Raw genomic sequence first — 26478 nt, 5'->3', positions numbered from 1 at the left:
TTCGACTTAAAATGTTTAAGTTAGTTTATTACGTACCGACTAGGATATAAAGAAAAAAAAAACAACGTAAGAAGCTAAGTTTTTTTGTAGTGATATATTATTATTATTTTTTTGATCCAGAAAGAGTAATCGAACTTTTTAAAAATATCTAATACAGTTATTGTGTAGATATTAAGAAGTAGCTAGATAGATAGAGTTACATTTTGTTTTGAGTATATAGGAGAATTAATTATTCTTTGGCACAACAACAAATGTTGCCATGACCTCTAGGACTGGGTTGGCATTCGGCAACCGTGAACGGTGGGAAGTCCGGTGGTCCACATTGACTCGTACAATCTCCGTTGCTTTTGCATGGACCTCTATAGACGCACTCTGAACGAGGAATATCATTCTCTCTTACTTCTATTAGTTTGCCACGGTTAAACAAAAATTAAAACAAATGAAAAGGTTAGAGATATATAATTCTTTTTCATTTTTCAGATGTGACTAGAAAATATATTTATATGATTTGACAACAAAAAAACAAAAAAACAAAAAAAGACTTTTGTATATTAATTACCTCTTGATTGAGAAGTAACTAGGAGACAACATACGACGAGGATGACTATCAATCCAAGCTTTGACGATAATGCCATTTTGTTGGTATGATTCAGTGATCAAGTTTTTTTTTTTTTTTTTTCTGATGTGAAGAAAGTATAGAGCAAGAACATGGCTTTTATATATGCATGTAAGCTTAAGATAGTCAAATAAATTATTCAAATTGTTTAATATGTTGTTATTATTAAGGAGTAATCATAGGAATTGATTTGATTACAATCTTTATATATGTAAAGTGTATATTCTCAATTACTTCTGTACAATATCATTGTTTTGTTCCTCAATCATCTCTTAAGAGGAAGAGAAATCAACCAGGGAATCCAGGTTAGCTAGTTTTTGATATACTTTAATTATAAGAAGAAGAAGAAAAATCAAAATTTTCTTGGTCTTTTAATTTGTTTGATTTGGACGTATTCATGCTAATTATTATTTTTAATTTTAAGAATTGTGGGTACTGTCCGAATATTCTTTTTAACCCTTTTAACTATGTCATCTTTCTCATCTTTATTATCACAATGGACAAAACCCAAAATAAAAATCCAAACTTTATTATTCGATACATATAATAGTCATCTAAACATTATCATTGTTTTGTTAAGATAGAACTAATATATCTAAACATTTTTGAAGTACATTTTTATGTAACTTTTTTTTTACAACCGATTTCCACAAATGCCATTGTTTAAAACATTATTAATCAATGTCATTAAGGTTAGTTCGGTAACTATAATTAACGGGTCGGTTCAATTTATTTGTTTACAAACCGAAATCAGTGATTCAGATCCTAATAACTACGTTAGTCGTTTGCAAAAACAATATTGAAGATATCCCTCAGATATGGTAATATTCGATTTTAACAAAATTCAGAGAATTAATTGCAAAGACTGTGGATAGTATACATCTAACTAAGGCTCTTCAATAATTAAACAAAATTAGGTAATATTTTCCTAAATTACCATAACGAATATGACTAATTAATGATACCATAATCAATAAAATCGATTATGTACAACCACAACCTTTAACCTGAGAATATTACAAGCATATTCTCATTTACAAAATCTTATAAACTTGCTCATCAAGATTGAGAGATCCTTTCTAATCCACCACCGAGCAAAACCCTATAAATAATACTTCATTCTCATTACCTCTATAATTGGCCCCCATTTTTCATAAACACTATATAATACTACATTCTCATTACCTCTATAATTGGTCCCCTTTTGTTCACATGGGTTACAGTAATTTTTCTACCCACGTCTGAAACAGTTGTTGTTTTTGAAACTGATAGCTGCGGATTATGTTAGTTTGACTTATAGTTTTTCAACTGTGTTTCGTTAGAAATGTGTAATTGAATCTGGACTTATGTGTGTCATTGTAACTAACTATCATGATTGATTTCTTACTCTTAAGAATTTACAATTCAATTTTGGTTTTTAGGCCCCAAAGAGTAGGCTAGCTCTAATGTGACTACCAAGAAGAAGACTGCTATAAGTGATTCTGTTTTGAGAATTTTAACAACTATGCCACATTAGAAACTCGTCCTTAGCCAATGTACCACATTCGATATTCCCTTTCAAGATCTACCACTAAGATTTTTTGAAATGACTGTTATACCCTTTTATAAGTTATAATCTCATCTCTCTATTTTCATTGTTATCGTCATCATCATTATCGAGCACACAGGGAAGAACCCTGATTTGCCGGCTTTTCTCCATTTTCAATCTCCCAAGGATCTCACATACACACGAGTTTTCTCCATTTTCAATCCCCCCAAGGATCTCTCTTTGTTTTCTTTTTTTTTCCAGAATAATCCCGATTCATCGCGATCGATTGTTTTGATTTTTTTATATTCTGATTGGATTTGGTGATTTCATAGTCCGATTTCACGGAAGTGAATCGGAATCGCCAGATCGCCTCCTCATATATATCTCTTGGCCCTTGCTTTTTAGTTTTGTCGCTGATCTTACTTTCACTACCAGATCTGACCATTCGTCGTTGGCATAGTCTTCAGCTTCTCCTTGCAAGACCGATGGACCAATTAAACGCACCAAGTTGTCCACTATTAATCTTATTATGGACAAGTTATTTTACAAAGACAATACTTTATTTACCTGATAGACAAGTTTTACACTTGTCCACAATGTCCACTTGTCCTCTATTAAATTTGTCATGCACTAGATGATTAACAAAAATTCTAGTAAACAACATTTTTATTAACTCGGTGGACCAGTTTTAAACTCGCACAAAGGAGAGACAACTAGTCCTTTATTTATTTATGTTCTAGACAAGTAATTTAAGCTAATGGACAAGTTTGTACTCTCCAAATTGTCTACAAGACTTGCCATATTAGTAAGAGGGCAAAAACGTCATTCTACCTCACATTTATGATAGATCAGAAAAGGAATTTCTATTGTGGTACATTTAGAAAGTTTTGTGGGGAATGTGGTACATTAAACAAAATTCCCTTCTGTTTTGCTCTCTCGTAACATATAATATCATTCTTTTTATCTCTCGATTTGTTCTTAGCTTCTGAAAATGTCTTCGGTTTTAAAACAAAGTAACAAATTCTCTCTTTGAGAAGCGTCAGAAGCAGTTTGGGATCTGAGGATCTCTCCAGATACATTAAATGGCTTAAGTCAAATCTATTATATCTTAATCAATATAATGACTAAAAAACTAAGTTGCTTAGTATACAATTTTATCATTTAATGGAAAAAGTTATAATATTAATATGATTTGAGTTTTTACAAACTATTTTTTAGTCTTTATTCGATAACATATACAATAAATATTTGCAAATAAAACGATATATATATATCAAACATTTTACAATTATATATAAAATGTAACCACTGTTTTGAGATGAGGATAACCTAACCAACTTGAATTGTTTGTACATAAGCATCCAAATTCTTGTCTCCATGAGGAAAATTATATCAGGAGAATGTTCTTTTAGCATTTTCCTGAAGTGTGCAATTGTCCAAGAGTTCCTCAGTCCTTGGCAATTCCAACTTGAGACGTCTTACTGAGACAACGATAGTTCACTAGGAACCACCACATCTAATCCCAACTGAGAGCACTGTGTTACTTTCTGTCCTTTTATGTGGTCTGATACCATGGGAACAGCTTCTGAAACAATCACTAAAGATCATGTGATAATTTTCTTATTTTTTCCTTTTCGATCCTTAGAATTCTTTAAACATGATCTTGATCTTTTACAGGCACTTATTTCTAATTAGGGAAATAATTAGAAATAAAGGACAAATGTTTAATTTTTTTTGTCCATATGTGCACTATAAAATTAAAATTTGTGAAATATGTTTTAAATTAATTAAAATCTTATTATACCTTTAAGGTTTTATTTAATCAAGTCTACAATATATATAGAAATTTTAAAAGCATCAACTTGTACCGTGGAGAACAAAACCGAATTCTATCATCATCATCAATAGATTTTACTTCAAAGTTTTAATTTTATCAATGCTACTTTAAAATAATAAATTTTAAACAAATTTACTAAAATGAAAGGACGAACTATAGACGATTGATGGAAAGAAAGAAAGAATTAGAGACAATTAAAAACTTGGAGTCATTCAAAACCCAAAGAGAATCGACTCGGACAATGAGATCAGTTATCCTTGAAACTACATATTTGGTTACTTGAAAGTTGGTCAACTGTTGTTTCAAAGTTATAGTTAATTTGAAGTTTATTTGTATTTAGATATTAAAAGCAGCTAGTGTATACTTATTTGTATTTGATTTTTAATAGCAGTATATACAAAACACAATGTTGCTTTGTTAACGCGATGTTGAAAACTTTTTTACGTTATTGAAAGTTAAGTCACTTTCGAGTTAAAATGTTTAAGTTAGTTTATTACGTACCGACTGGGATATATAAAAAAAAAAATACAACGTAAGAAGCTAAGTTTTTTGTAGTGATATATATATATATTTTTTTGGGCAAAAATTTGTAGTGATATATTATTATTATTTTTTTGATCCAGAAAGAGTAATCGAACTTTTTAACAATATCTAATACAGTTATTGTGTGTGTAGATATTAAGAAGTAGCTAGATAGATAAAGTTACATTTTGTTTTGAGTATATAGGATAATTAATTAATCTTTGGCGCAACAACAAAGGTTGCCATGACCTCTAGGACTGGGTTGGCATTCGGCAACTGTGGACGGTGGGAAGGCCGGTGGTCCACACTGACTCTTACAATCTCCGTTGCTTTTGCATGGACCTCTATAGACGCACTCTGAACGAGGAATATTATTCTCTCTTACTTCTATTAGTTTGCCAAACAAAAGATAAAAACATATGAAAAGGTTAGAGATATATGATTATTTTTTATTTTTCAGATGTGGTTAGAAAATACATTTATATGATTTGACAACAAAAAAAACAAAAAAGACATTTGTATATTGATTACCACTTGATTGAGAAGTAACTAGGAGACAACATACGACGAGGATGACTATCAATCCAAGCTTTGACGATAATGCCATTTTGTTGGTATGATTCAGTGATCAAGTTTTTATTATTTTCTGGTGTGAAGAAAGTAAAGAGCAAGAACATGGCTATTTATATATGCATGTAAGCTTGAGATAGTCAACTGAATGTTCAAATTGTTTATTATTGTGTTGTGATTTCTGTCTATATTAAGTGGTTTAAATCTTCATAAAAGTTAGAAAATCTTTACAATAATCTGTCTATATTATTGTGTCGTGTGATTCATGAAATATATTCAAGAAATATTAAGTGATTTTGTATAATTTTTACATTTTTCTTTCCTTCAAAATGAAATTCAATGTTTCAAAAATAATATTTCATAGCAAACCGGTATTATTTTCCCTTTTGTATTCAAGAACTATTAAGTGATTCTGTGTAATTTTTACATTTTCTTTCCTTCAAAATGAAATTCAATGTCTCAAAGATAATATTTCATAGCAAACCGGTATTATTTTCCAATTAAGTTTGGTTCTTATATGCAATTTAAATTATTCAAAAGGAATATCTAATTGTTTCAATCCTAAAATGAATAACAAACATGTCCAATTTGCTGGATATTATTTGTTTCCATGTAATAAAAACAAGAAAAATAGACTTTCTAAAGAAAATATTCTTCAATAATACACAAACTAATCAAATGGACTTTTTCTTTTGTTTTTTTGACAGCAATCAAATGGATATTTCTAATTTATGAATTAGTAACCAAATTGATTAACAATGTGCATAGCTCTTGAATTTATTATTTTGCTATATGTAGTTTGGAAATTATGCTTTAAAGTGTAAATATCACTCTTATAACTTCCAGTTTAGGTTGAAACAGAGAGGGTTCATCAGAGACCCGCACTTGGGTCTTCAGAGTTTGCTGCTACAACTCCAACTTCTTTCTCGGAGTATCCTGCTTCTTCAGGGAAAGCAACCGAGTCACCATTTAAGCCTTCAACAATCTCGTCAATCTTCTTAAACTGGTATGGCCACCTGCTGTTGTACAAAAACTGCCTCAGATCGAATCTGTTGTCCTCTGGAGAGTAACTCTGCAACAACAACAAAAAAACCATTGAGTTATTTTTTCTTCCCTTCAAGACAGATTCAAACATGTTTCAGATAAGCAAGTACCTCAGCGTGGTAGGACGGTGTGAGGACAGTCATCTTGTGTCGATTGATCGAATAGTATTTGAAGAAATACTTCACTTTCTCACCTACTTCTGCTGGGCTTAGCTTTGTTCCCCACTTGTAACATAGATTCTGCAGAATCACAGACCAGCTTCAGTTTCAGCGTATCATGATTTAGTAACATATGTGGCTAGCTTTCAGAAAACTAAACCTTGAACATAGAAACTGGTCCACATCGGAATATCTTCCTCATCCTTCCATAGACTGAAAGCTCTTCATATGTCATTCCCATGTCGACTTCATCGAGCTGTTTTCAATACTCAAGATGTCTGAATTGACAACTTCATTAACTTAAGCTATAGACTCACAAATAGTTTTTTTATTACCTGAGAATAGTCAGAACGAATGGGCTCAAGCTCAGCTGTTGGTGGAGCAGCTTCTATCTCTGCCAGTGATGGATATCCGAGATTCGTTGCAGCCCATTTTAAGAACAACCTCAAATCCATTTTACTGATACTTCCTATGGGATTTATGTCTGCTGAGCTGCAATCATACTGTTTCAACCAAGAACATGAAACTATTTATTAACAATCTATGGGACTGGAGATGTAGCAGCAAAAGGAGATTACTCCCTTACCTTTGTCAGGTAACCACGAAGTCCTTCATCAACATTCGAGCTGCCTAGAACAAGGTAAAAGCCTGGTTTGCTATGAACCCAAGGCAAGAGAGACGCTAACATAAATGCTAACACCATTCTCATCCGGGCTTGAATGTTCTGCAACCCAAGGTTCTCAGCGTTTGATCCTCCATCAAGCTAATAAACAAAACAAAACTTTCAGATGATCATATTTCGTTTGTTCCAACTGTTTGTCTAGGTAATGTATATTCTCACTTTACCTTATACCGAGGCCGCTTGCCTGTAACCGTTTGAAATAAAGATAGAACCGCAGAGACAACACCATCTATGCAAACATCAAGATGCCAAGCACCGATCTCGTCTGCCAGCTGCTTTGCACGCCTTTTTGTTTCCTCAGAACTGAAAATTTGAGATTTCAGTATTGGGAAAAAGTTTCATGTTTGCACACAGCTATGACCAAAACTCATAGTCTCTTTCCTCCTATTAAGTAATTTACCTGTTTTCAGACCCCATAAAGACAGTGTAAAATATTCGTTTGGCAAACTCTTTGCTATCAGTAGGAAACTGTCCATTAGCATAATTCCCAATTCGCATCGCATCAGCTTTTACTTGCTCATCTCCCTTTGCAATCTCTAAACGAGAAAGATGATATACTCTTGAGAGAACTTAATATCATGGAATTTACAGAAAAAAACACAGTTCAACATAGATAGTAATAAAGCACCAGTGTACCTTTAACAACAAGTTGGCACATGCAGCCAACAATAGCTGCCACGGAGGAGCTGTCTGCTCCGCCAGAAAGAGGGAGCAAAAACCCTGAAGCGCCACTTCTTCTCAAATAGTCCCACATCCAACAAGCGGGACCAAAGGCTATTTCTTCTTGTGGAGAGTGGTACATGATCTACAAACTAGTATGTTAGAATTGATAATTATAACAGGTAACTTAAGATCAAATACTTGAGGATGAAGAACCTTCTTCGGACTGCTTAGTGTCATTTTCAGGTTGAAGGACTGTGTCAGTCTACAGGGCACAGCTACTGAAGATACTTTAACCTTGCAACTTGCTTGTTCCTGAAAACTACTTATAGATCCTCGAAGACTCGCAACCTTTTATCAGACAAAGAAGCAAAAGATAGTCCTGAGAAATTTTCATTTATATATCACGAAACAGGAGAAAGTAAAGAAAAAGGGGTAACTGGGGGATACCGCATCAAGATCCACTTGGGATATGATGACCTCAACGTCCCTCAATGAGAATTGTGAGCCTTGAGCGACAACATCCCCGTTTACAACAATGCATGCACATCCATCTGCACTCGGGTTTAAAAATGAACAAATCAAGATGGTGTTCCGGTAACACAAAAAGTAGATAAGACTCACTCAAAAATGACAATTTCAATCCCATAACGTTCGTCAAACATACCGTAATATAAACGGCTACCATCGCATCCCTGTTGATTACTGTACATATACACCCCACCACGAGCATGAGTAGCCCCCATGAAAGCATTCAAACGAATATCTAGCTTTCGGAGTTGGTGATGACTCCCACTTGCATTCATAAAAACCTCAACCCCATTCAATGCAAGCTCAGCATGAGGAGGAAGTGGACTAAACAGTTCCTCACAGACTTCAGCTGCAACAGCTCTGAGAATAGAAAACATAACTGATACAGTTTAATATCACAATAACAAAAAAATCATCGACAACAGTTGAAATGGCAGGCATTAAATCCAAACTCACGTGTCGATAAACTGAATGTAACCATAACCAAAAGGAACAGATGTCTGATCCAAAGCCTCAGAGATTTCAAATGGGAGCTGAAACTCATCGAGGTGTTCTCTCTGCTTCCAAGCTGTGAACCACCGTAGCTCCCTATAGTTTCCATCATTTGCGAGCCACATTTTTGGTCGGATCATGATGATTCTTCTGTTCATACAGAGAACCTGACAGTTATACCGCTCTGCTCCTTTGATCACAGGCATTCCTATGCTGCACAATATACCATCCGTCCAATCACCAAGCAGCAGTTCCTTCAAACACTCCCACCTGAAAATAACATATTCACATAAACATAAGAAACAGGTGATCCCCAAGAACTAGTAGATTCAAACAAACAAGAGAAGCATACGCGTGAGTGACGGTGTCTAGCTCCAAGAAATGATCCTCGCAGCCATAGCCGGTGACTTCGAGCTCAGGTCCAAGCCTGATGACAGCACCAGCAGCCTTTGCCTCGGTGATGGAAGCCTTGATATTCTTCATGTTGCAGTCGAAATCCATGGCCCATTGGTTCAAGTTACACGTTGCAACCTTCAATAGCCTCATCTTCGTCAAGCAAGTAGAGTGTACTTCCTACTCTTAAGTCAAGTAGTGGTTCAAGTTCTGTAATTTCAAAACATTTTTGAGAGACGATGTGAGAAATCAAAACAAAACATTACATAAAAACATATACCCAATTATCTATTCGTGATTTCTTGATTTTTCAATCTTGAAAACGAATCACATCCACAAGTTTGCTTTTTTTTTTTTTTTTTTTTTTTTTTTTTCACACTAAAGAATTAAGGATACCCATAAGTATGAATCTACTTAATAACGTAATCAAAGCAACGAAAGAGCTAAAGCTAAGATAAACAAATGTTACACATCACTGGAACGTAAGAAATAAGTTAGAATCAAAAGTTAAAAGGCAGAATTTTTAAAAAGCTGAAATGATGAAACTTCCGTTATGTGTGCAGTAGAATTAAGCTCAAAAATACAAAATTACCAATCAAACCCATTGATAACAACATGTACCTGTTGTCAATTTCGAACCACTGAAGAAAAAAAATCAATTTTGGAAGAACAGGGAATTAGGAATTAGGCATATTTTTCTTCTTCTGTCTCTGTTTCGATCATGGACTTGTGTCTTGTGATGATGAAACAAACGTAAGACGTCGTCGTTTGAGAGGAAAAAATATAAATGGGCTGAGATAAGTCCATGGGCTTTTACCCATTTAAACTAACATCCCCTTTAACCCTAATTAAACAGAGATATTAATACGCTCAGTATACGACGTCGGTTTCAGCTCCACCTTTCTGGGTCTTCTTCTTCCTTTATAGACGACGAACGACGAGGAATAGTGAGATCGGAGGAGGAGAGAAACATGGATCAATTCACAGGAGGAGGTAACAATTGGTCGATGATCCCAAACGTGCAGGCGCAGGGTAACTACGGTACACCGACGAATCATGACCAGCAGCTATACAACCTCCAGCAACAACAACAATTACAACAGCAGCAACAACAACAACAACAGTTTCATCATCAACAACAGCAACAATTCCAGCCGCAACAAGATATACAGCAATTTCAGCAATTCCAACAACAACAACAACAACAACAATTCATTCAGCAACAGCAATTCCAACAACAACAACAGCAACAACAACGGTTCATACAATCTCCTCCGCCTCCTCAGCAGCAGCAGCAGTCGTTGCAATCGCCTCCGCCACCGCAAACAATGGTTCATACGCCTCAATCTATGATGATGCACACACCGCAACAGCAACAACAGATGGTTCAGACTCCGCAACAGCATCAGTCTTTAGCTTCTCACTTCCATCTTTATCCCGTAAGTAGACTAATTTATCAGTTTCTTCCAGCTGGAATTGGGATCTGTTGGGGAGTCTAATTTCGTGTTAATGAAACCGCAGATGGTGGAGAAATTAGCCGATGTCGTTGAAACTGGAACACGAGATCAGAATTCTGATGCCCTGGTTTGTTAACAATCCAATCTTTTATAGTGGGTCGAGATTTTCTAGGCTTCTTTCTTGTTGGATGTTGAAATTGTGAATTTGCAGGTGGCTGAATTGAATAGCCATTTCGACAAGTGTCAACAGCTGTTGAATTCGATTTCTGGGTCACTAGGATCTAAGACTATGGTAGGATTCTTAACATCTTGGATCCGAACAAACTCTGTACTGGTTCTGTTTTAATCTTGTGCTTATGGATTGCTCTTTGTGTATTTGTATAGACTGTTGATGGCCAAAAGCGAAATGTTGAAGAGAGTGAGCAATTGCTTCAACAAAGAAGGTTAGCAGAATTGGTATCATATCTTTATTATCTGATTAGATTGATCTTTACTCTTACCTTTGTGTTGTGTTATATCTTTTGGTCAGGGATTTGATTATGGAGTATAGGAAATCTATTGAAGAGATTGTCAAGATCGAGCCTTAGTTCCTAAATATTTAAATAAGGAGGTGGTTTTCTTCATGATTTTTTTTTTTTTTTTTCATCAGAGTACAATGCATTATGTGTTTTGTCTGCATCAAACAAAATCTAAATCTTGGTCTGTCATACATAACCACTTTCTTCTGTACTCTTGACCCTTGCAATAAAAACCAACGCTTCTAAAAACGATTGATTCATCGCCTTTATCCAAGTTTGCTTCAATAATAGTAGTGTCATATTCTGCATTATCATTGTGATGTAGTTGAGATTTTTAGAATATAGAACAGATAGATAAGAAAACACTCGAGTTATCATTGGAAAGACTCTCAAGTTGAATTCATTTACGACCCCAATCAAAAGCTAAAACATAACAATAAAACGAAAAGGAAAAACAAAGCAGTAAATACTGCCATAGTTCTTGTTCAGAAGCTTCCATGGCCGAGACGGAGAACAAGGTGAAGAGTCGACTCTTTCTGGATGTTGTAATCCGCTAAAGTGCGACCATCTTCAAGCTGCTTCCGTGCAAATAATAGCTTCTGCAGGACTGGTGGGATCCCTTCCTTGTCTTGGAACTTTGCCTTCACATTGTAAATCGTATCAGAGCTTTCCACCTCAAGCGTTATTGTCTTGCCTGCCAAAGATTTGACAAATATCTGCATCCCACCACGAAGACGCAGAACAAGGTGAAGTGTTGACTCCTTTTGGATGTTGTAATCTGCAAGCGTACGACCATCCTCAAGCTGCTTGCCAGCAAATATAAGTCTCTGTTGGTCTGGTGTGATCCCTTCCTTGTCCTGAATCTTTGCCTTCACGCTATCGATCGTGTCTGAGCTCTCAACTTCCAAAGTTATGGTTTTGCCGGTAAGGGTCTTGACAAAGATCTGCATACCACCTCTCAGACGAAGCACTAAATGCAAAGTTGACTCCTTCTGGATGTTGTAATCAGCAAGAGTGCGACCATCTTCGAGCTGCTTGCCAGCAAAGATTAGTCTCTGTTGATCCGGAGGGATGCCTTCCTTGTCCTGGATCTTAGCTTTAACATTGTCGATGGTGTCTGAACTCTCAACTTCTAGGGTAATGGTTTTACCGGTTAGGGTCTTGACGAATATCTGCATACCGCCTCTCAACCTGAGGGTCAAGTGGAGAGTTGAGTGCTTTTGGATACTGTAATCAGCCAAAGTACGGCCGTCCTCTAGCAGTTTACCCGAAAATATGAGTCTTTGCTGGTCTAGAGGAATCCCTTCTTTGTCTTGGATTTTTGCCTTGACATTACTGATGGTGTCAGAGCTTTCAACGTCAAGGGCTATGGTCTTTTCTGTAAGAGTCTTAGCGTAGATTATCATCGACATCTGAAAAGGAATAGAAATATAAGTACCAAAAGAACTGACGAAGGAGCTGAATATAAGAGATCAGAGACAAAGATATACCTTAAGAAAAGAAGAGAATTCAGGAAACTTTTGCAGCAAGATTAGGGTTTTGCGTGAGAATGAAGAAGTGAATTACAACGATGGGGAAAGGTCTCCTTATATAGAGAGATCGATGCTTAATTATCGACTTTGATCATAAAAAGGAAAAGGTAAAAACTAATCTTATTATAATTTGGAAAAATTGCTATGACCAGATGTTAAAGAATTTTTTTTTTTAAAGGAAAATTTCTAATATGGAAAGCGGGAAAAAGACTTTTTAAAATCAAGTGCAAAAAGAGCACTCTGCTTCTCGAATCTCGATATCATCGTAATTGCTAAAAGAATATGGGAAAATTTAGACAATAACAGAAATGACTGAGTGAGCAAATCTGTATCGACAGTAACTAAAACCAAGGTTTGAGGTTTTAATCATCAACCCGACCAAGTGACATTAATAAGCTGCATAGACATTAACCACTTGCTCTAGCCTCTACGCAGCTTAATGTATATTGGACCGAAGATAAGAATTGGAAGACGTTTGAGGAGTGGTATATTTAAACCATTCAAAATTGTGGTTCTTTGATCTTTCTATTTGATGGATTTCTCCACAGTGTAAACTGATAAGTATGTTATGCCTCATAAAATCAAATAATAAAATAATCCAAGTGAGATGTCATTTGTTTTCTTCAACCAATCTTGGTCGTAGTCAAATATGTAACGAGTTAATAGTGTGTTATGAAATGTTTACAAAAACAAAGAATACTCCATTATATTACATCTTTCATATATACGATCCCTTTTCTGAGCATTGCTTTTAGTTTTTTATATGTACGTATGTCAAAGAGTTTTTTTTTTCTTTCTAACTTTGCACATTAACCACATTTGCAAACTATTATTTACTTGGTGCTACAATAAGGATAAATCATTATTTCATTGTTTTGTTAATATCATAAATATGAAAATATTATATATATTTAAAATGACTAAATTATGTTAATGTATAAATAACAAATTGTAGTGAAAAAACAAATTATTATGTGGTATACTAGAGGTTAAATCTTAGAATTAACAATCAAATACAACTACATATATACCATTTTAAACATCAAATAAAACAAATAAAGTAACTAATGATTACAATTTCAAATTTAATAATTTTGGTAAAATTTTACCGTTGATGGTTAAAATCTAGTAATTAAAATTTTTAAATAAATTATAGATCTGCGGTCGCCGTCACGACGAATTCGATTTTCTCTCTCATCTCTCTCTTGTATTTGTAGTAGGCGATCTTCCACCTGCAATTGAGTGATTAAAGGTCTTGTATTTACCCACCTGACTTCTTGTCCCAAAATCCACAAGCTGATACGAAATTTTTTTAAAAAGTTGTTACCTGTTGAAGAGACAGTTTGTCAGACTCAGTTGACAGTTCCAACAGTTGTCTCCACGCGTTTGTGCACTGGACCTCTACTCCAACCAAAATTTTGAGATCACCGCTCACCAGAAAATGATCAAGCTTACTATGGTGCAAGAATCTTCCCTTTCCCCACAAGGGGTATAGTAAAAACTCAAATATGCCAAAGATCAATGAGCTCAAATATTATCACTCTAGGCCTAGTAAAATGTACCAACAACGATGCATTTTGTAGGGAAAGGTAACAACGGTGTTAGATCTGGACCGTTGGTTTAAAGTTGGCAATTACACATGTTCAACACCACCATGATCATCACAGAGAGTTAACATAGTCACCAAAAGTTCAATTAACTGTTGCGAATAACGAGAGAGAGGATAAATCATTATTTTATTGTTTCTGACATATGTATGGAAGACAACTTTGATGTTTGGCATACGAGATAAAACACAGAGAGCAGGTAATTGTCTTGTCTTTTTCTAACTTTGCACAATAATACCACATTTGACATTCTATTTTTGTTTCTGACATGTATTTTATTTTTTTATTATTTGGTAAATGGTGTATAATTTAGTAAAAATCTCTTTCTTGTCACTCGCAGATCTCCCTCTCCTCCTAGGCGTCACAGATCTTCTCCTAGGTGTTAAAAGAATATTCATTGTCAACGTTACGATGTAATTTATCGGAGATCTCATTTTGAAATTTTGATGAAAAGTGTTAAATTGGTAAAAATCACATTGTTAATTGTCTTTCTTATCACTCAAAGGTCACTCACTCAATAAATTACAATATTTAACAGTAGTTATATAAATAAAACTAAAAATTTATGTGTTCACAAAACAATATGCCATATTTAAATCTTCATAGTCAAAAGTGTAAATTCACACTTTTTGAATTTTTAAAAACTGTAAAATATTTATAATATATGTGTATTAATACGTTCAGAATTTTAGGTTTTTTTATATACACTAATGTTTATTACAATCCACATTAATTGGATTTTATTTGTTTTTAAAATTAATTTATTATGTATAATAAAAATACAAGTTTCTCGCATATGTTGCATTTTGATTTTTTAAATATAGGCTTATATTAAAAGTGTATGTATAACGATCTAAATCGGATAATTTTTTTCTAACAATGGTTCAGAACCATTATAAAAAAAGACTAATATGCTAAAAAATAGGTTATATGGCGGAACAGTTTGGATTGATATTGTTAATTTAAAATATTATTTATTTGGTGCTAAAATAAGGATAAATCATCATTTTATTGTTTTGTTAAATCATCAATATGAAAACATTATACATATTTAAAATGACTAAATTATGTTGATGTAAAAAAACAAATTATCGTGTGATATAATACAAGTTAAATCCTAGAATTAACAATCAAATACAACTACATATATACCATCTTAAACAGCAAATAAAATAAATAAAATTAACTAATAATTACAACTTCAAATTTAATAATTTTGGTAAAAATATGATTTTGGTTAAAATCTAGTGATTAAAATTTTTAAATAAATTATAGGCCCGCCGTCTTTCCCTTATACGACGATAAACAGTTCCGATTTCATTATTCGGTTTGTATGATTTTAGTTTTGCTGGGATATGTTCTAATTTGTGTTGAATTGGAGGAGCCTTTTGGAACTGTATGGCTTTGATATTGGTGATTAATGAATCTCTCTACCTTTTCGGCATTGCTAATCATTCTTGTTTATGTATTCTTTGTTAACTGATTGCAGTTAAGCTTCCAGTAATCTTGCAATGGTTTCTTATAGAAGTGAAGTTGTCAGCATCTGTCGTGCCCTGTTTCGAGCGCGGCGTCAGTATTAGTAATGGGCCTAATTCACTCCCAAAAGCTAGCTCGAGAGAGGAGGGTTGCCACACACTATATATATTGCCCAAGGATTTGTAATACAACCGATGTGGGATATAATCTAACACACCCCCCCTCACGCTCAGGACATGGGCGTGAAGTTTGTGGGACTGGACATCCACGGGTAGTAGCCCACAATCGAGAAGTTTGAACCTAGGCTCTGATACCATATTAGTAATGGGCCTAACTCACTCTCAAAAGCTAGCTCAAGAGAGGAGGGTTGCCACACACTATATATATTGCCCAAGGATTTGTAATACAACCGATGTGGGATATAATCTAACACACCCCCCTCACGCTCAGGATTGGGCGTGAAGTTTGTGGGACTGGACATCCACGGGTAGTAGCCCACAATCGAGAAGTTTGAACCTAGGCTCTGATACCATATTAGTAAACATGAATATCCAACCCAAAACCAATTGGCTATGAGTGGAAGGATCCATGTACTATTTATATTGCCCCATAAATCTTAATTCACTCGATGTGGGATATTGTCTAATACACTCCCTCACGCTCAGGATTGGACATCTGTAGCGTGAAGTTTGTGGAACTGGACATCCATGGGTGACCCCACAATCGAGAGAAATTTTTTAATCCACAACAAGATATGTCACTTATATGGGTCACATAGGTGGAAAACCATTTTTGTGAGAATTTACTTGTTGGGCCTAACCATGGGCTTTGATACCACATTAGTAAACATGAATATCCAACCCAAAACCAATTGGCTATGAGTGGAGGGATCCATGTACTATTTATATTGCCCCATAAATCTTAATTCACTCGATGTGGGATATTGTCTAATATTATTAGTAATGGGCCTAACTCACTCCCAAAAGCTAGCTCTGGAGAGGAGGGTTGCCACACACTATATATATTGCCCAAGGATTTGTAATACAACCGATGTGGGATATAATCTAACAGTCAGTACCCTCATTACAACTTGAGGGAGTACACTAAGCGAAGGACTTTGGATGGCTTCCGCATGAACAAGAAGCTCACTGACCAATCCAAGGTGAATGAGGCTTATGCTGAAGCTAAGGCACAACTTGTGGTTTTAGAGAGGTCGGTCAAGCTTTACTCCTTATATCCTCCCAAGACCAAGAACATCATGGAATTCTAAGCTTCAGTAGAGATATATATCCTCCAAAGCTATTTGATTTGCTATATTATCATTGGTCATGTTGGAACTACTACTTGATATTAATTGTGTTTTGATAAGAGGTTTTGGCTAGAATATGATTGATGAACTTATTATTGGTGTTTGTATGGAATTGTGAATTACTCTATTTATGGAATTGTATGTACGAGACTTCTCATCTAGTCTTTGTGTTTTATGGCTTCAGACTTTCATCATACAAGCAAAGAAGTGAACACTTAAAAGACTACATAAAGATCCAATAAAACACTTAAAATTTACATAAGCTTCACATGCTCTACATAGTTTGGGAAGGTGTAAACTCTATACCATATATATATTAAGTTCAAATCCTGGAATAACAAGTCTTACTCTTACCTTAGTGTTGCTCTCTAGATTGCAGTAATAAATGTAGAAGGGGTCTCCTAAGTGCATATTTTGGTGACAAGACAATTTCATCTCTATCAGTCACCCCAACAGCGAATACATGCTTTGGATTCCATTTAAAGGGATCCACCAAGATATGCTTTGTCCATTTATGTTCCTCCTCGGCATCCTCTAAAACCCAAAACACGAAACTACCATCAACTGCACATAGCTTACACAGAGTAGGAGTTCTGTCCCTAAAACGTATACTCTGAGTCTGAGGTATCATGTTTATAAAATCAAATTTCTCAGACCTAACATTAAAGCTGACAATCATACATTTTCCCAAGGATACTATATTGTAATACAAAACACCATTGATGCATACCCCATCATCTAGGGGAGAATAAGATATGCAACATGGTATCTTTCTCCACATGAGTTTTCTTCCAGTGTCTTCCAATGTGAGAACTTGATGCTCAAGTGTTCCACGTTGCGACCAAGTTAAGCACAATACCTTGAATTTATTTCCAATGGGATCATACCCAAAATAGTTTTTTGGCTCCAAGTCGATCCCATACGTTTTCACTTTGGGTGAGGTGATATACTCTCCTGTGATGGGATTAGAGATCACAGCCATGACATGATTCTTTTCCTCAAGTTGGTGACAAACCAGTCCACGAACAGGGCGACAGGTTAGAGAGAAAAATGTGCGAGGGGAAACTCTGTGACGAAGAAACGTGGCTGTAACAACATTATTAGTAGAGTTGTTATCAAGTTTTTGAGGTACCGAGCAGGAGTAGAGATTTTCTCCAAATAAGAAGGTTAAAAGGAGCCTCGGTGGATCCGTAGAATTGATCGGGAACAACTGATTATAATTTTGACGGCGAATTATGGATGACCAGAGCTTACATACACAACGACACTGAGCCATAGACTTGCCGGATAACAACCTCGACAAGATTTTGATGACGAGATCAACAGGGATGGGAGCAAAGTATTCGATTGCACATCTTTCACCGGATGATCCGGATACAGTTAGGGTTAGGTTTTCCTCCGTGACCTGCTGTTTACGTTTTCTCATCGCCATAGGAGGAGAGAATTCGGCTCTGCTTTCGACGATTCCAGAACTTATGATACACGCTCCAGTAAGTTGGGCTTTATAATGGGCTTTGTTCCGGCCTACTAATAAAGAGTTGAGATAAAGTAGGCAACTAGATGATGAGTGGGAGGGAATCGATGCCGTGCCGGACTTGCCGACTTTATTTTATTTACTTTTTTTTTTTGTTTTGGTTTTTCTAAAATAAATAAACTAACTAATTACAAAAACAAAAAATATTATTGGGTCGGAATTAAAAACAGAATCGATTTTGTAGCTCTTCCTCTCGTGATTTTCAGACAAGAAGCTTTGCTTTGCCCCCTTTGGTCCGAATTTTAGGGTTTCCATTTTCTTTCCCTTCTTCATATAATCAAAAATCATCGAAACCCTAATCTCTTCTTCTTGATCAGGTGAAAATTTCTCTCTTTTTAATGTTTTGTCGTTTCTCCTCCTCCCCACTAATCCTTGGTTGAATGATTCTTTCTTCTTGATAAGCTTCCTTGATTGGGTTTTTTTTTTTTTTTTTTTTCCAGATTCCAGAACTGTAACTTATTTCGTAGAAAATTGAAATCCGATTTTAGATACAGAGATAACATTATTGTTGTTTTGATTTGATTTTGGAATCGTATAATATGTTTTACGCAATTGAGACTTTGCAGAAAATGGTTTATTGTAGTTTTGTTATAAGAATCTATCTCTGATGCTATGAAGCTGCTCGTTTGATTTATCTTTTAATCAGAATATCATCACTAACGATCACCAGTGTTGCCTTTTACGTTATGTTACTTAAATTCGACTTTTGTTCTGTTTTTATGTTCAGGCCCTTGTCTTTTGCGCTCCCTTGTATCAACTTAAGGTTCATGTCTGATCTTGAAGTTCAAGTCCCCACTGCCTTTGGTAAGCGCATTCATCTGAAATTATAGCTTGTGCTGTTTGAAATTGTTGTGAATATGATGATGATGATATATGATGGAGTATCTTCTTATGTTATGTTATATGATCTTCTTATGCTACTGTGGTTGTGCTGAAATTATAGCATTGTGCTGTTTGAAATTGTTGAGAATATGATGATTCCACAGTGGTTGCAGACTTTTGCAACATTCTTGTTCTTTTGAATGGAGTATCTTCTTATGTATGCTATGTTATGCTAATGAATATCTTCGTTGTGTGTGTTTTTGGTGATATAAAGATCCGTTTGCTGATGCAAATGCTGAGGACGCTGGGGCGGGAACAAAGGAATACGTTCACATTCGTGTTCAGCAGCGTAATGGTAGGAAAAGCTTGACAACTGTCCAGGGACTTAAGAAAGAGTATAGCTATAGCAAGATCCTTAAAGACCTTAAGAAAGAGTTCTGCTGCAATGGCACTGTCGTCCAGGACTCTGAATTAGGACAGGTATGTGTGTGTGTGTGTTCCTGTCTTCCTTTTAAAATGTTATTACGTTCTCTACAGCGTCAAGGCTTGTGGTGTTAATCCAGAAGCTATACCATAGCTCTCGATACTTGATAGTGAAGCATTTTGGATTGCTTGTAGATTGTAGTGGCTAAGATGAGTTAATGAACAGTTTGAATACGTTGTTGTAGGTTATTCAGCTACAAGGCGATCAGAGGAAGAACGTCTCCACGTTCCTTGTTCAGGTAATTTTCATAACGCGTGGTTTTGAAGTTGGTTTGTAGTGAAGAGATGGAAACATTGTAATCCCTGATCTGAGAAATGTTTTTGAAACAGGCTGGGCTTGTGAAGAAGGATAACATAAAAATCCATGGTTTTTGAGGAATTCTAAAGAGAGAGATACTCGTTGGTCAACTTGTATTTTTTTTACGGAATCAGCCAAAAGGAAGTATAAAAAACATCACTTAAATGTATGAATGCTTTTATTATATATATACAGTATTGTATCAGAAAAGAAGTTTGCTTGTGTGCGAGTATTAATGTATCAACGAATAAACTTGTCGTTTGCATTTTCTAGTGTGAGATTAATATCAATAAAATTTGCCTTGTGAATTCACTTTCTTGTCTGATGCATAAAACCAAACCTGTTTGTGAACCATTTGCTCGTGTTGTTGGTTTATCAGCGGCAATAAATACGAGTTCCATCATGTACTGATGATTCCAGGCACGTGACTGGAAGTAATATACATAGTAGTACACTAATCACATACATATGTACACTCCATCAATAAAACTTTAAAATAAAATAAAATATAGCCAAATACATATATAGATAAGCACTTGAAAATGGGTTCAATTTTTTTTCTTTATTTTGACTTTGATTTTCAACAATGAATCTAAATGATGTTAATTAGTCAATACTGTATATCAATTACCATTTAGATGTAAAAAATGTAAGAAAGATTATACACATCTAAATAATGTTGTAAGTTATTTTGTTCAACCAGAATTAATTAATTATGAACCTATAACACAATAATTGAATTCATTAACAATCCTAGATTTTTTTTTTGTTTTAATTGCATAACACAAAAATTTTAATGACTTTATAAAAGTAATAAAACAACCAATTAAGTTTTTGGACAGAAGTAATTAAGGTATTAGGAAAAAAAATTAAAAATAGGAAAGGGAGAAATGCTGCGTTGGAATTGAGAGGTTTTGCAGTCAAGAGAGGAGAGAGTGAAGGAAGGAGAAGGAGAGATTAACCTCTAACCCTCTCTCTCTTCCTTCCTTCCTTGTTTAGACAATAGAGAGAGACAGACAGAACCAGAGGAGCCCTCTCTTCTCATTTCTTCTCCCTTCATTTCTCTTTTCTTCTTCTCTGTTTGGATCTCTCCCTCTCTCTCGTTTAGCCACCACACCAAACTTTTAATTCGTTTTTGGTTCATTCCTGAGGTAAAGAAAAAAACGTGTTTCTTCGTGTTGATCATGAACGACCCTACCGATTTCAGGTAATCTCCCTATCTCTCGCGATTAAAATATTTCTCCGATCACTAATCTATCTCCTTTAACCTTCGATGACGTGATCTTCAAGGGATTCTCTCGCTGTCTTGTGTTACAAGTTTTGGGAGGGTTAGATGCACCCCTTTCCGGAGGATTCCATTCCATATAGATTTATACATAATGTGCGAAACCTAAATTCAGATTTTTTTTTAAATAGAATCTGTGGATCATATTTTTGTATGTGCTAATTAATTTATACGTTTTGCTTCATATTTGGCAGTATCAAGGACGACAGTTAACGGTGTTTGTCTTACGATTTTGAGGTGAAGAATAAATAAATTAATGGCTCGTCGTAGAATTAGATCAAGGATTCGTAAAAGCCATTTCTATACCTTTAGATGTCTTAGGCCTAAAACTCTTGATGATCAAGGTCCTCATGTTATTAACGGACCTGGTTACACCAGAATCGTTCATTGTAACCAGCCTCATTTGCATCTGGCTACTAAACTCCTTAGGTACCGTTCAAACTATGTATCCACCACTAGGTATAACTTGCTCACTTTCTTACCTAAATGCTTGTACGAGCAATTCCACCGCGTTGCCAACTTCTACTTTTTAGTTGCTGCCATCCTCTCTGTGTTTCCTCTCTCCCCGTTTAACAAATGGAGCATGATCGCTCCTTTGGTTTTCGTGGTCGGGCTTAGTATGGGTAAAGAGGCCTTGGAGGATTGGCGCCGGTTTATGCAGGACGTTGCGGTGAACTCTAGGAAAGCTAGTGTTCACAAAGGGAGTGGGGAGTTTGGTCGTAGGGCGTGGAAAAAGATCCGTGTGGGAGATGTGGTAAGGGTGGAGAAAGATGAGTTTTTCCCGGCTGATTTGTTCTTGTTGTCTTCGAGTTATGAGGATGGGATCTGTTACGTGGAGACGATGAACTTAGACGGAGAAACTAACTTGAAAGTAAAGAGATGTTTGGATGCTACTTTGGCTTTGGACAAGGATGAATCTTTTCAGAACTTCTCTGGAACGATCAAATGCGAAGATCCTAATCCGAACCTGTACACCTTTGTTGGTAATCTTGAGTGTGATGGTCAGGTTTATCCACTTGATCCTAACCAGATTCTGTTGAGAGACTCAAAGCTCAGGAACACAGCTTATATCTATGGGGTTGTGGTCTTTACTGGTCATGACACAAAAGTAATGCAGAACTCAACAAAGTCTCCTTCAAAGAGAAGCAGGATTGAAAAGAGAATGGATTACATTATATACACTCTCTTTGCTCTTCTCTTGACTGTTTCCTTCATCAGCTCTTTGGGGTTTGCTGTGATGACAAAGCTCTTGATGGCGGACTGGTGGTACTTGCGGCCAGACAAGCCTGAGAACTTAACAAATCCTACTAATCCTCTGTATGCTTGGGTTGTTCATTTGATCACTGCTCTATTGCTTTATGGTTACTTGATTCCCATCTCATTGTATGTTTCCATCGAGGTAGTTAAAGTCTTGCAAGCACATTTCATAAACCAAGACTTGCAGTTGTACGATAGTGAGAGTGGGACTCCTGCTCAAGCACGCACGTCCAACTTAAACGAAGAGCTGGGACAAGTTGATACCATCCTTTCTGACAAAACAGGAACTTTGACATGTAATCAGATGGACTTTCTGAAATGCTCAATTGCGGGTACTTCTTATGGTGTCCGTGCCAGTGAAGTAGAACTAGCTGCTGCTAAGCAGATGGCCATGGATCTTGAAGAGAAAGGTGAAGAAGTTACAAACCCTCCAGCGATTAAAGGCAGGACACAACGGTACGCAAAACTTGCCAGCAAGCCGTCAGTAGAATTTGAACTGGAGACTGTAGTCACTGCTAGCGACGAAAAGGATCAGAAGAAGACCACTGGTGTTAAGGGTTTTAGTTTTGAAGATAACCGTCTAATGGATGAGAACTGGTTAAATGAGCCTAACTCAGATGACATTTTGATGTTTTTCCGTATACTCGCAGTTTGTCATACTGCAATTCCTGAGGTGGATGAAGATACTGGCAAGTTTACTTATGAAGCTGAGTCTCCTGATGAAGTTGCTTTCCTTGTTGCTTCTAGGGAGTTTGGTTTTGAGTTTACTAAGAGAACTCAATCAAGTGTGTTTATTGCTGAACGGTTTTTATCTTCAGGCCAGCCAGTTGATAGGTGAGACTGTGTAAACTTAATCATTTGGTGATCTCTGCGTATAGATGTGTAATCATGTCATGTGGTGGTTATTTTACAGAGAATACAAAATATTGAATCTATTAGACTTCACTAGCAAAAGAAAAAGAATGTCTGCAATTGTCAGAAATGAGGAAGGGCAGATTCTTCTACTCTGTAAAGGAGCTGACAGGTTTGATTGCATATAACTTCAAGCCAGTTCCAATTTTGCTTTTCATAATTACTCTTCTAACCAAAATTTAATGTTTGTTTCCTGCAGCATCATATTTGATCGTTTATCAAAGAATGGAAAAGAGTATCTAGGAGCTACTTCCAAGCACTTGAATGAATATGGTGAAGCGGGTTTACGGACATTGGCACTTGGTTACAGAAAGCTTGATGAGACTGAGTATTCAGCATGGAACAGTGAGTTTCACAAAGCAAAAACCTCAGTTGGAGCTGATAGAGATGAAATGCTTGAGAAGGTATCAGATATGATGGAGAAGGAACTGATCCTTGTGGGAGCTACTGCTGTGGAGGACAAACTGCAAAAAGGGGTATGAAACATAGTTCAAAACTTACTGTGATTATATTCAAAGAAGCGGCCTTTCGAAAATCCTGTTCAACTTACTGTTTGTGAGTTCACTTCAGGTACCTCAATGCATAGATAACCTAGCCCAAGCTGGTCTTAAGATATGGGTTTTGACAGGAGATAAGATGGAGACAGCAATAAACATAGGGTTTGTTCTTCTTTTTTACTGATACCACAGAGACTCTCCTTAACTGTAAAAATATTTGTTTCAAGGACTAAGTGGACTAATTGAGTTCTTTGGTTGGCCAAATGCAGATATGCCTGCAGTTTACTTCGACAGGGTATGAAGCAGATATCTATTTCATTTGCGAATGTAGAGGAGTCAGCACAAAACTCTGAAGCTGTATGTATTAGGTCGATGCTATAATGAAAAACTTACATTTACTGTTTCAGTAGAATCTTGTATGTGATACCAAATCTTGTTGATGGTCAGGCTGCAAAGGAGAACATATTGATGCAGATCACAAATGCTTCACAGATGATCAAAATTGAAAAAGATCCACATGCTGCATTTGCTTTGATCATTGATGGAAAGACACTTACATATGCTTTGAAAGATGATGTCAAGTATCAGTTTCTTGCCCTTGCAGTTGACTGTGCATCAGTGATTTGCTGTCGTGTCTCTCCCAAACAGAAAGCACTTGTACGAATAAAACATCTTTATTGATTGCAGTACATCACATGGACGCACACATAACCATATTTGTTTTATCTTGGTTTTTAAGGTGACAAGGCTGGCCAAAGAAGGAACAGGCAAAACAACTTTGGCAATCGGAGATGGTGCAAACGATGTTGGAATGATTCAAGAAGCTGATATTGGTGTTGGAATCAGTGGCGTTGAAGGCATGCAGGTGCTTAAACAAACTTTTCTATCAGACAGTGAGATATGGTTAAGTTTTATCTGAGAATATTTGTTTCTCTGTCTCTTTGCAGGCTGTAATGGCAAGTGACTTCTCCATAGCACAGTTTCGGTTTCTTGAGAGACTACTTGTTGTCCACGGACACTGGTGCTACAAACGAATAGCTCAGATGGTAATATATGCATTGATCTAACTCACCAGACAGCATAATATATATACTTGATCTTGATTCTTAATTGTTATTTTCACAGATTTGTTATTTCTTCTACAAGAACATAACCTTTGGTCTAACTCTCTTCTACTTCGAAGCCTTTACGGGGTTTTCTGGTCAATCAATCTACAATGACTCCTACTTATTACTCTTCAACGTTGTTCTCACATCTCTCCCCGTCATTTCCCTCGGAGTTTTTGAACAAGATGTTCCATCTGATGTCTGCTTACAGGTAATATAAAGTCCTCTCCAGCACCTGTCACATAAATTTTCTTCTCAAATCTTGATTTCTTGGACTGTGTTCTTTTTTTAGTTCCCTGCATTGTATCAACAAGGCCCCAAGAACCTCTTCTTCGACTGGTACAGAATCCTTGGATGGATGGGGAATGGAGTTTACGCATCCATAGTCATCTTTACACTGAACATTGGAATCTTCCATGTCCAATCATTCCGTTCAGATGGCCAAACCGCAGACATGAATGCCATGGGAACTGCCATGTTCACATGCATCATCTGGGCAGTGAATGTTCAAATCGCTCTAACCATGAGTCACTTCACTTGGATCCAACACGTAATGATTTGGGGAAGCATAGGAGCTTGGTACGTTTTCCTCGCTCTTTACGGTATGTTACCACCAAAACTCTCCGGTAACATCTTTCACATGCTGGTCGAGACTCTAGCGCCTGCACCCATCTTCTGGCTAACTTCACTACTGGTCATAGCCGCCACAACACTTCCTTACTTGTTCCACATTTCATACCAAAGATCAGTGAACCCTCTTGACCATCACATTATACAAGAGATCAAGCATTTCAGGATTGATGTAGAGGATGAACGAATGTGGAAACGAGAGAAGTCAAAAGCAAGAGAGAAGACAAAGATTGGGTTCACCGCTCGAGTTGATGCTAAGATCAGGCAGCTAAGAGGAAAGCTTCAAAGGAAGCATTCAGTTTTGAGTGTAATGAGTGGAACATCGTCTAATGATACATCTTCAACCTCACAACAGACTTGATGATGGAGAGACCAAGTAAGTTTTTAAAAATATATATTTACTGTGACATTTTTCTCGGGAAATCATCAGATGAAGAATGAGAAAATTGGATTTATGTTAGATGAAAGAAAAGAGACTTTTTATTTATATATGTTCTTTACTAATCAAATGATTTATACAATTAGACAAACGTAGACGAAAGAGGGAAATGTTGTATTGTGTTTGTGTGTGTTTTACACTAATGAAAAGACGAAAAAAAGAGATGTGATTAGCCAAATTGGTTGACGTTTTCTTTCCCGACGGTATTCACATCACAGTGTTACCAAACGTGAATTCCAAATATTTGAACTAAAACTATCGAATGAGATGTATTTTTGTGACA

The 26478-nt window shown here is 36.0% G+C and overlaps 5 protein-coding genes and 1 pseudogene across 8 annotated transcripts; 3 read left to right on the top strand and 3 right to left on the bottom strand.

Annotated features, from left to right (window-relative positions):
- Positions 1–5788: 5788 nt before the first annotated feature.
- LOC104758781 (glutamine-dependent NAD(+) synthetase-like) lies at positions 5789–9904 on the bottom strand. The gene is made up of 14 exons (XM_087495357.1): positions 9655–9904; positions 8993–9243; positions 8605–8910; positions 8285–8508; positions 8068–8171; positions 7834–7968; positions 7594–7762; positions 7358–7493; positions 7122–7260; positions 6862–7038; positions 6611–6778; positions 6436–6531; positions 6228–6356; positions 5789–6145 (listed from the first exon to the last, which is right to left on the bottom strand). The coding sequence occupies exons 2-14, from the start codon at positions 9184–9186 to the stop codon at positions 5945–5947; spliced, it is 2178 nt and encodes a 725-aa protein (XP_087351483.1). The 5' UTR covers positions 9187–9243; positions 9655–9904; the 3' UTR covers positions 5789–5944.
- An 84-nt stretch (positions 9905–9988) lies between these two features.
- On the top strand, positions 9989–11257 carry LOC104758780 (mediator of RNA polymerase II transcription subunit 9-like). 2 transcript variants are annotated; one of them, XM_010481723.3, is made up of 5 exons: positions 9989–10472; positions 10555–10617; positions 10702–10782; positions 10875–10933; positions 11020–11257. In XM_010481723.3, the coding sequence occupies exons 1-5, from the start codon at positions 10005–10007 to the stop codon at positions 11075–11077; spliced, it is 729 nt and encodes a 242-aa protein (XP_010480025.1). In that variant the 5' UTR covers positions 9989–10004; the 3' UTR covers positions 11078–11257. The 2 variants fall into 2 exon arrangements, with proteins under 2 accessions (XP_010480025.1, XP_010480026.1); XM_010481724.3 differs by lacking the exon at positions 10702–10782 and having other exon boundaries at positions 10005–10472.
- Positions 11258–11352: 95 nt separating this feature from the next.
- LOC104758779 (polyubiquitin 3-like) lies at positions 11353–12611 on the bottom strand. The gene is made up of 2 exons (XM_087495358.1): positions 12499–12611; positions 11353–12420 (listed from the first exon to the last, which is right to left on the bottom strand). Exon 2 carries the CDS (start codon positions 12418–12420, stop codon positions 11494–11496), a length of 927 nt encoding a protein of 308 aa, XP_087351484.1. The 5' UTR covers positions 12499–12611; the 3' UTR covers positions 11353–11493.
- Positions 12612–17140: 4529 nt separating this feature from the next.
- Positions 17141–18393, bottom strand: LOC104760030 (putative F-box protein At1g55070 pseudogene; annotated as a pseudogene). The gene has a single exon (XR_015586813.1). The product of XR_015586813.1 is annotated as a putative F-box protein At1g55070 pseudogene (transcript).
- Positions 18394–18500: 107 nt separating this feature from the next.
- Positions 18501–20377, top strand: LOC104758778 (protein translation factor SUI1 homolog 2). Its single transcript, XM_010481721.3, has 5 exons — positions 18501–18783; positions 19194–19270; positions 19563–19768; positions 19957–20010; positions 20102–20377. The coding sequence occupies exons 2-5, from the start codon at positions 19234–19236 to the stop codon at positions 20144–20146; spliced, it is 342 nt and encodes a 113-aa protein (XP_010480023.1). The 5' UTR covers positions 18501–18783; positions 19194–19233; the 3' UTR covers positions 20147–20377.
- A 528-nt stretch (positions 20378–20905) lies between these two features.
- LOC104758776 (phospholipid-transporting ATPase 6-like) lies at positions 20906–26373 on the top strand. 2 transcript variants are annotated; one of them, XM_087495356.1, is made up of 12 exons: positions 20906–21276; positions 21360–21450; positions 21549–23445; positions 23525–23635; positions 23723–23999; positions 24094–24182; positions 24290–24377; positions 24468–24677; positions 24760–24885; positions 24968–25066; positions 25146–25337; positions 25419–26373. In XM_087495356.1, the coding sequence occupies exons 3-12, from the start codon at positions 21611–21613 to the stop codon at positions 26115–26117; spliced, it is 3726 nt and encodes a 1241-aa protein (XP_087351482.1). In that variant the 5' UTR covers positions 20906–21276; positions 21360–21450; positions 21549–21610; the 3' UTR covers positions 26118–26373. The 2 variants fall into 2 exon arrangements, with proteins under 2 accessions (XP_087351482.1, XP_019095245.2); XM_019239700.2 differs by lacking the exon at positions 21360–21450 and having other exon boundaries at positions 20953–21276.
- The last annotated feature ends 105 nt before the right edge of the window (positions 26374–26478 follow it).

Source organism: Camelina sativa, chromosome 17 (assembly GCF_030686135.1).
Source record: "Camelina sativa cultivar CO46 ecotype springtype chromosome 17, ASM3068613v1".
Classification (NCBI taxonomy): Eukaryota; Viridiplantae; Streptophyta; class Magnoliopsida; order Brassicales; family Brassicaceae; genus Camelina; species Camelina sativa.
This window is presented reverse-complemented; position numbering and strand designations above follow the sequence as displayed.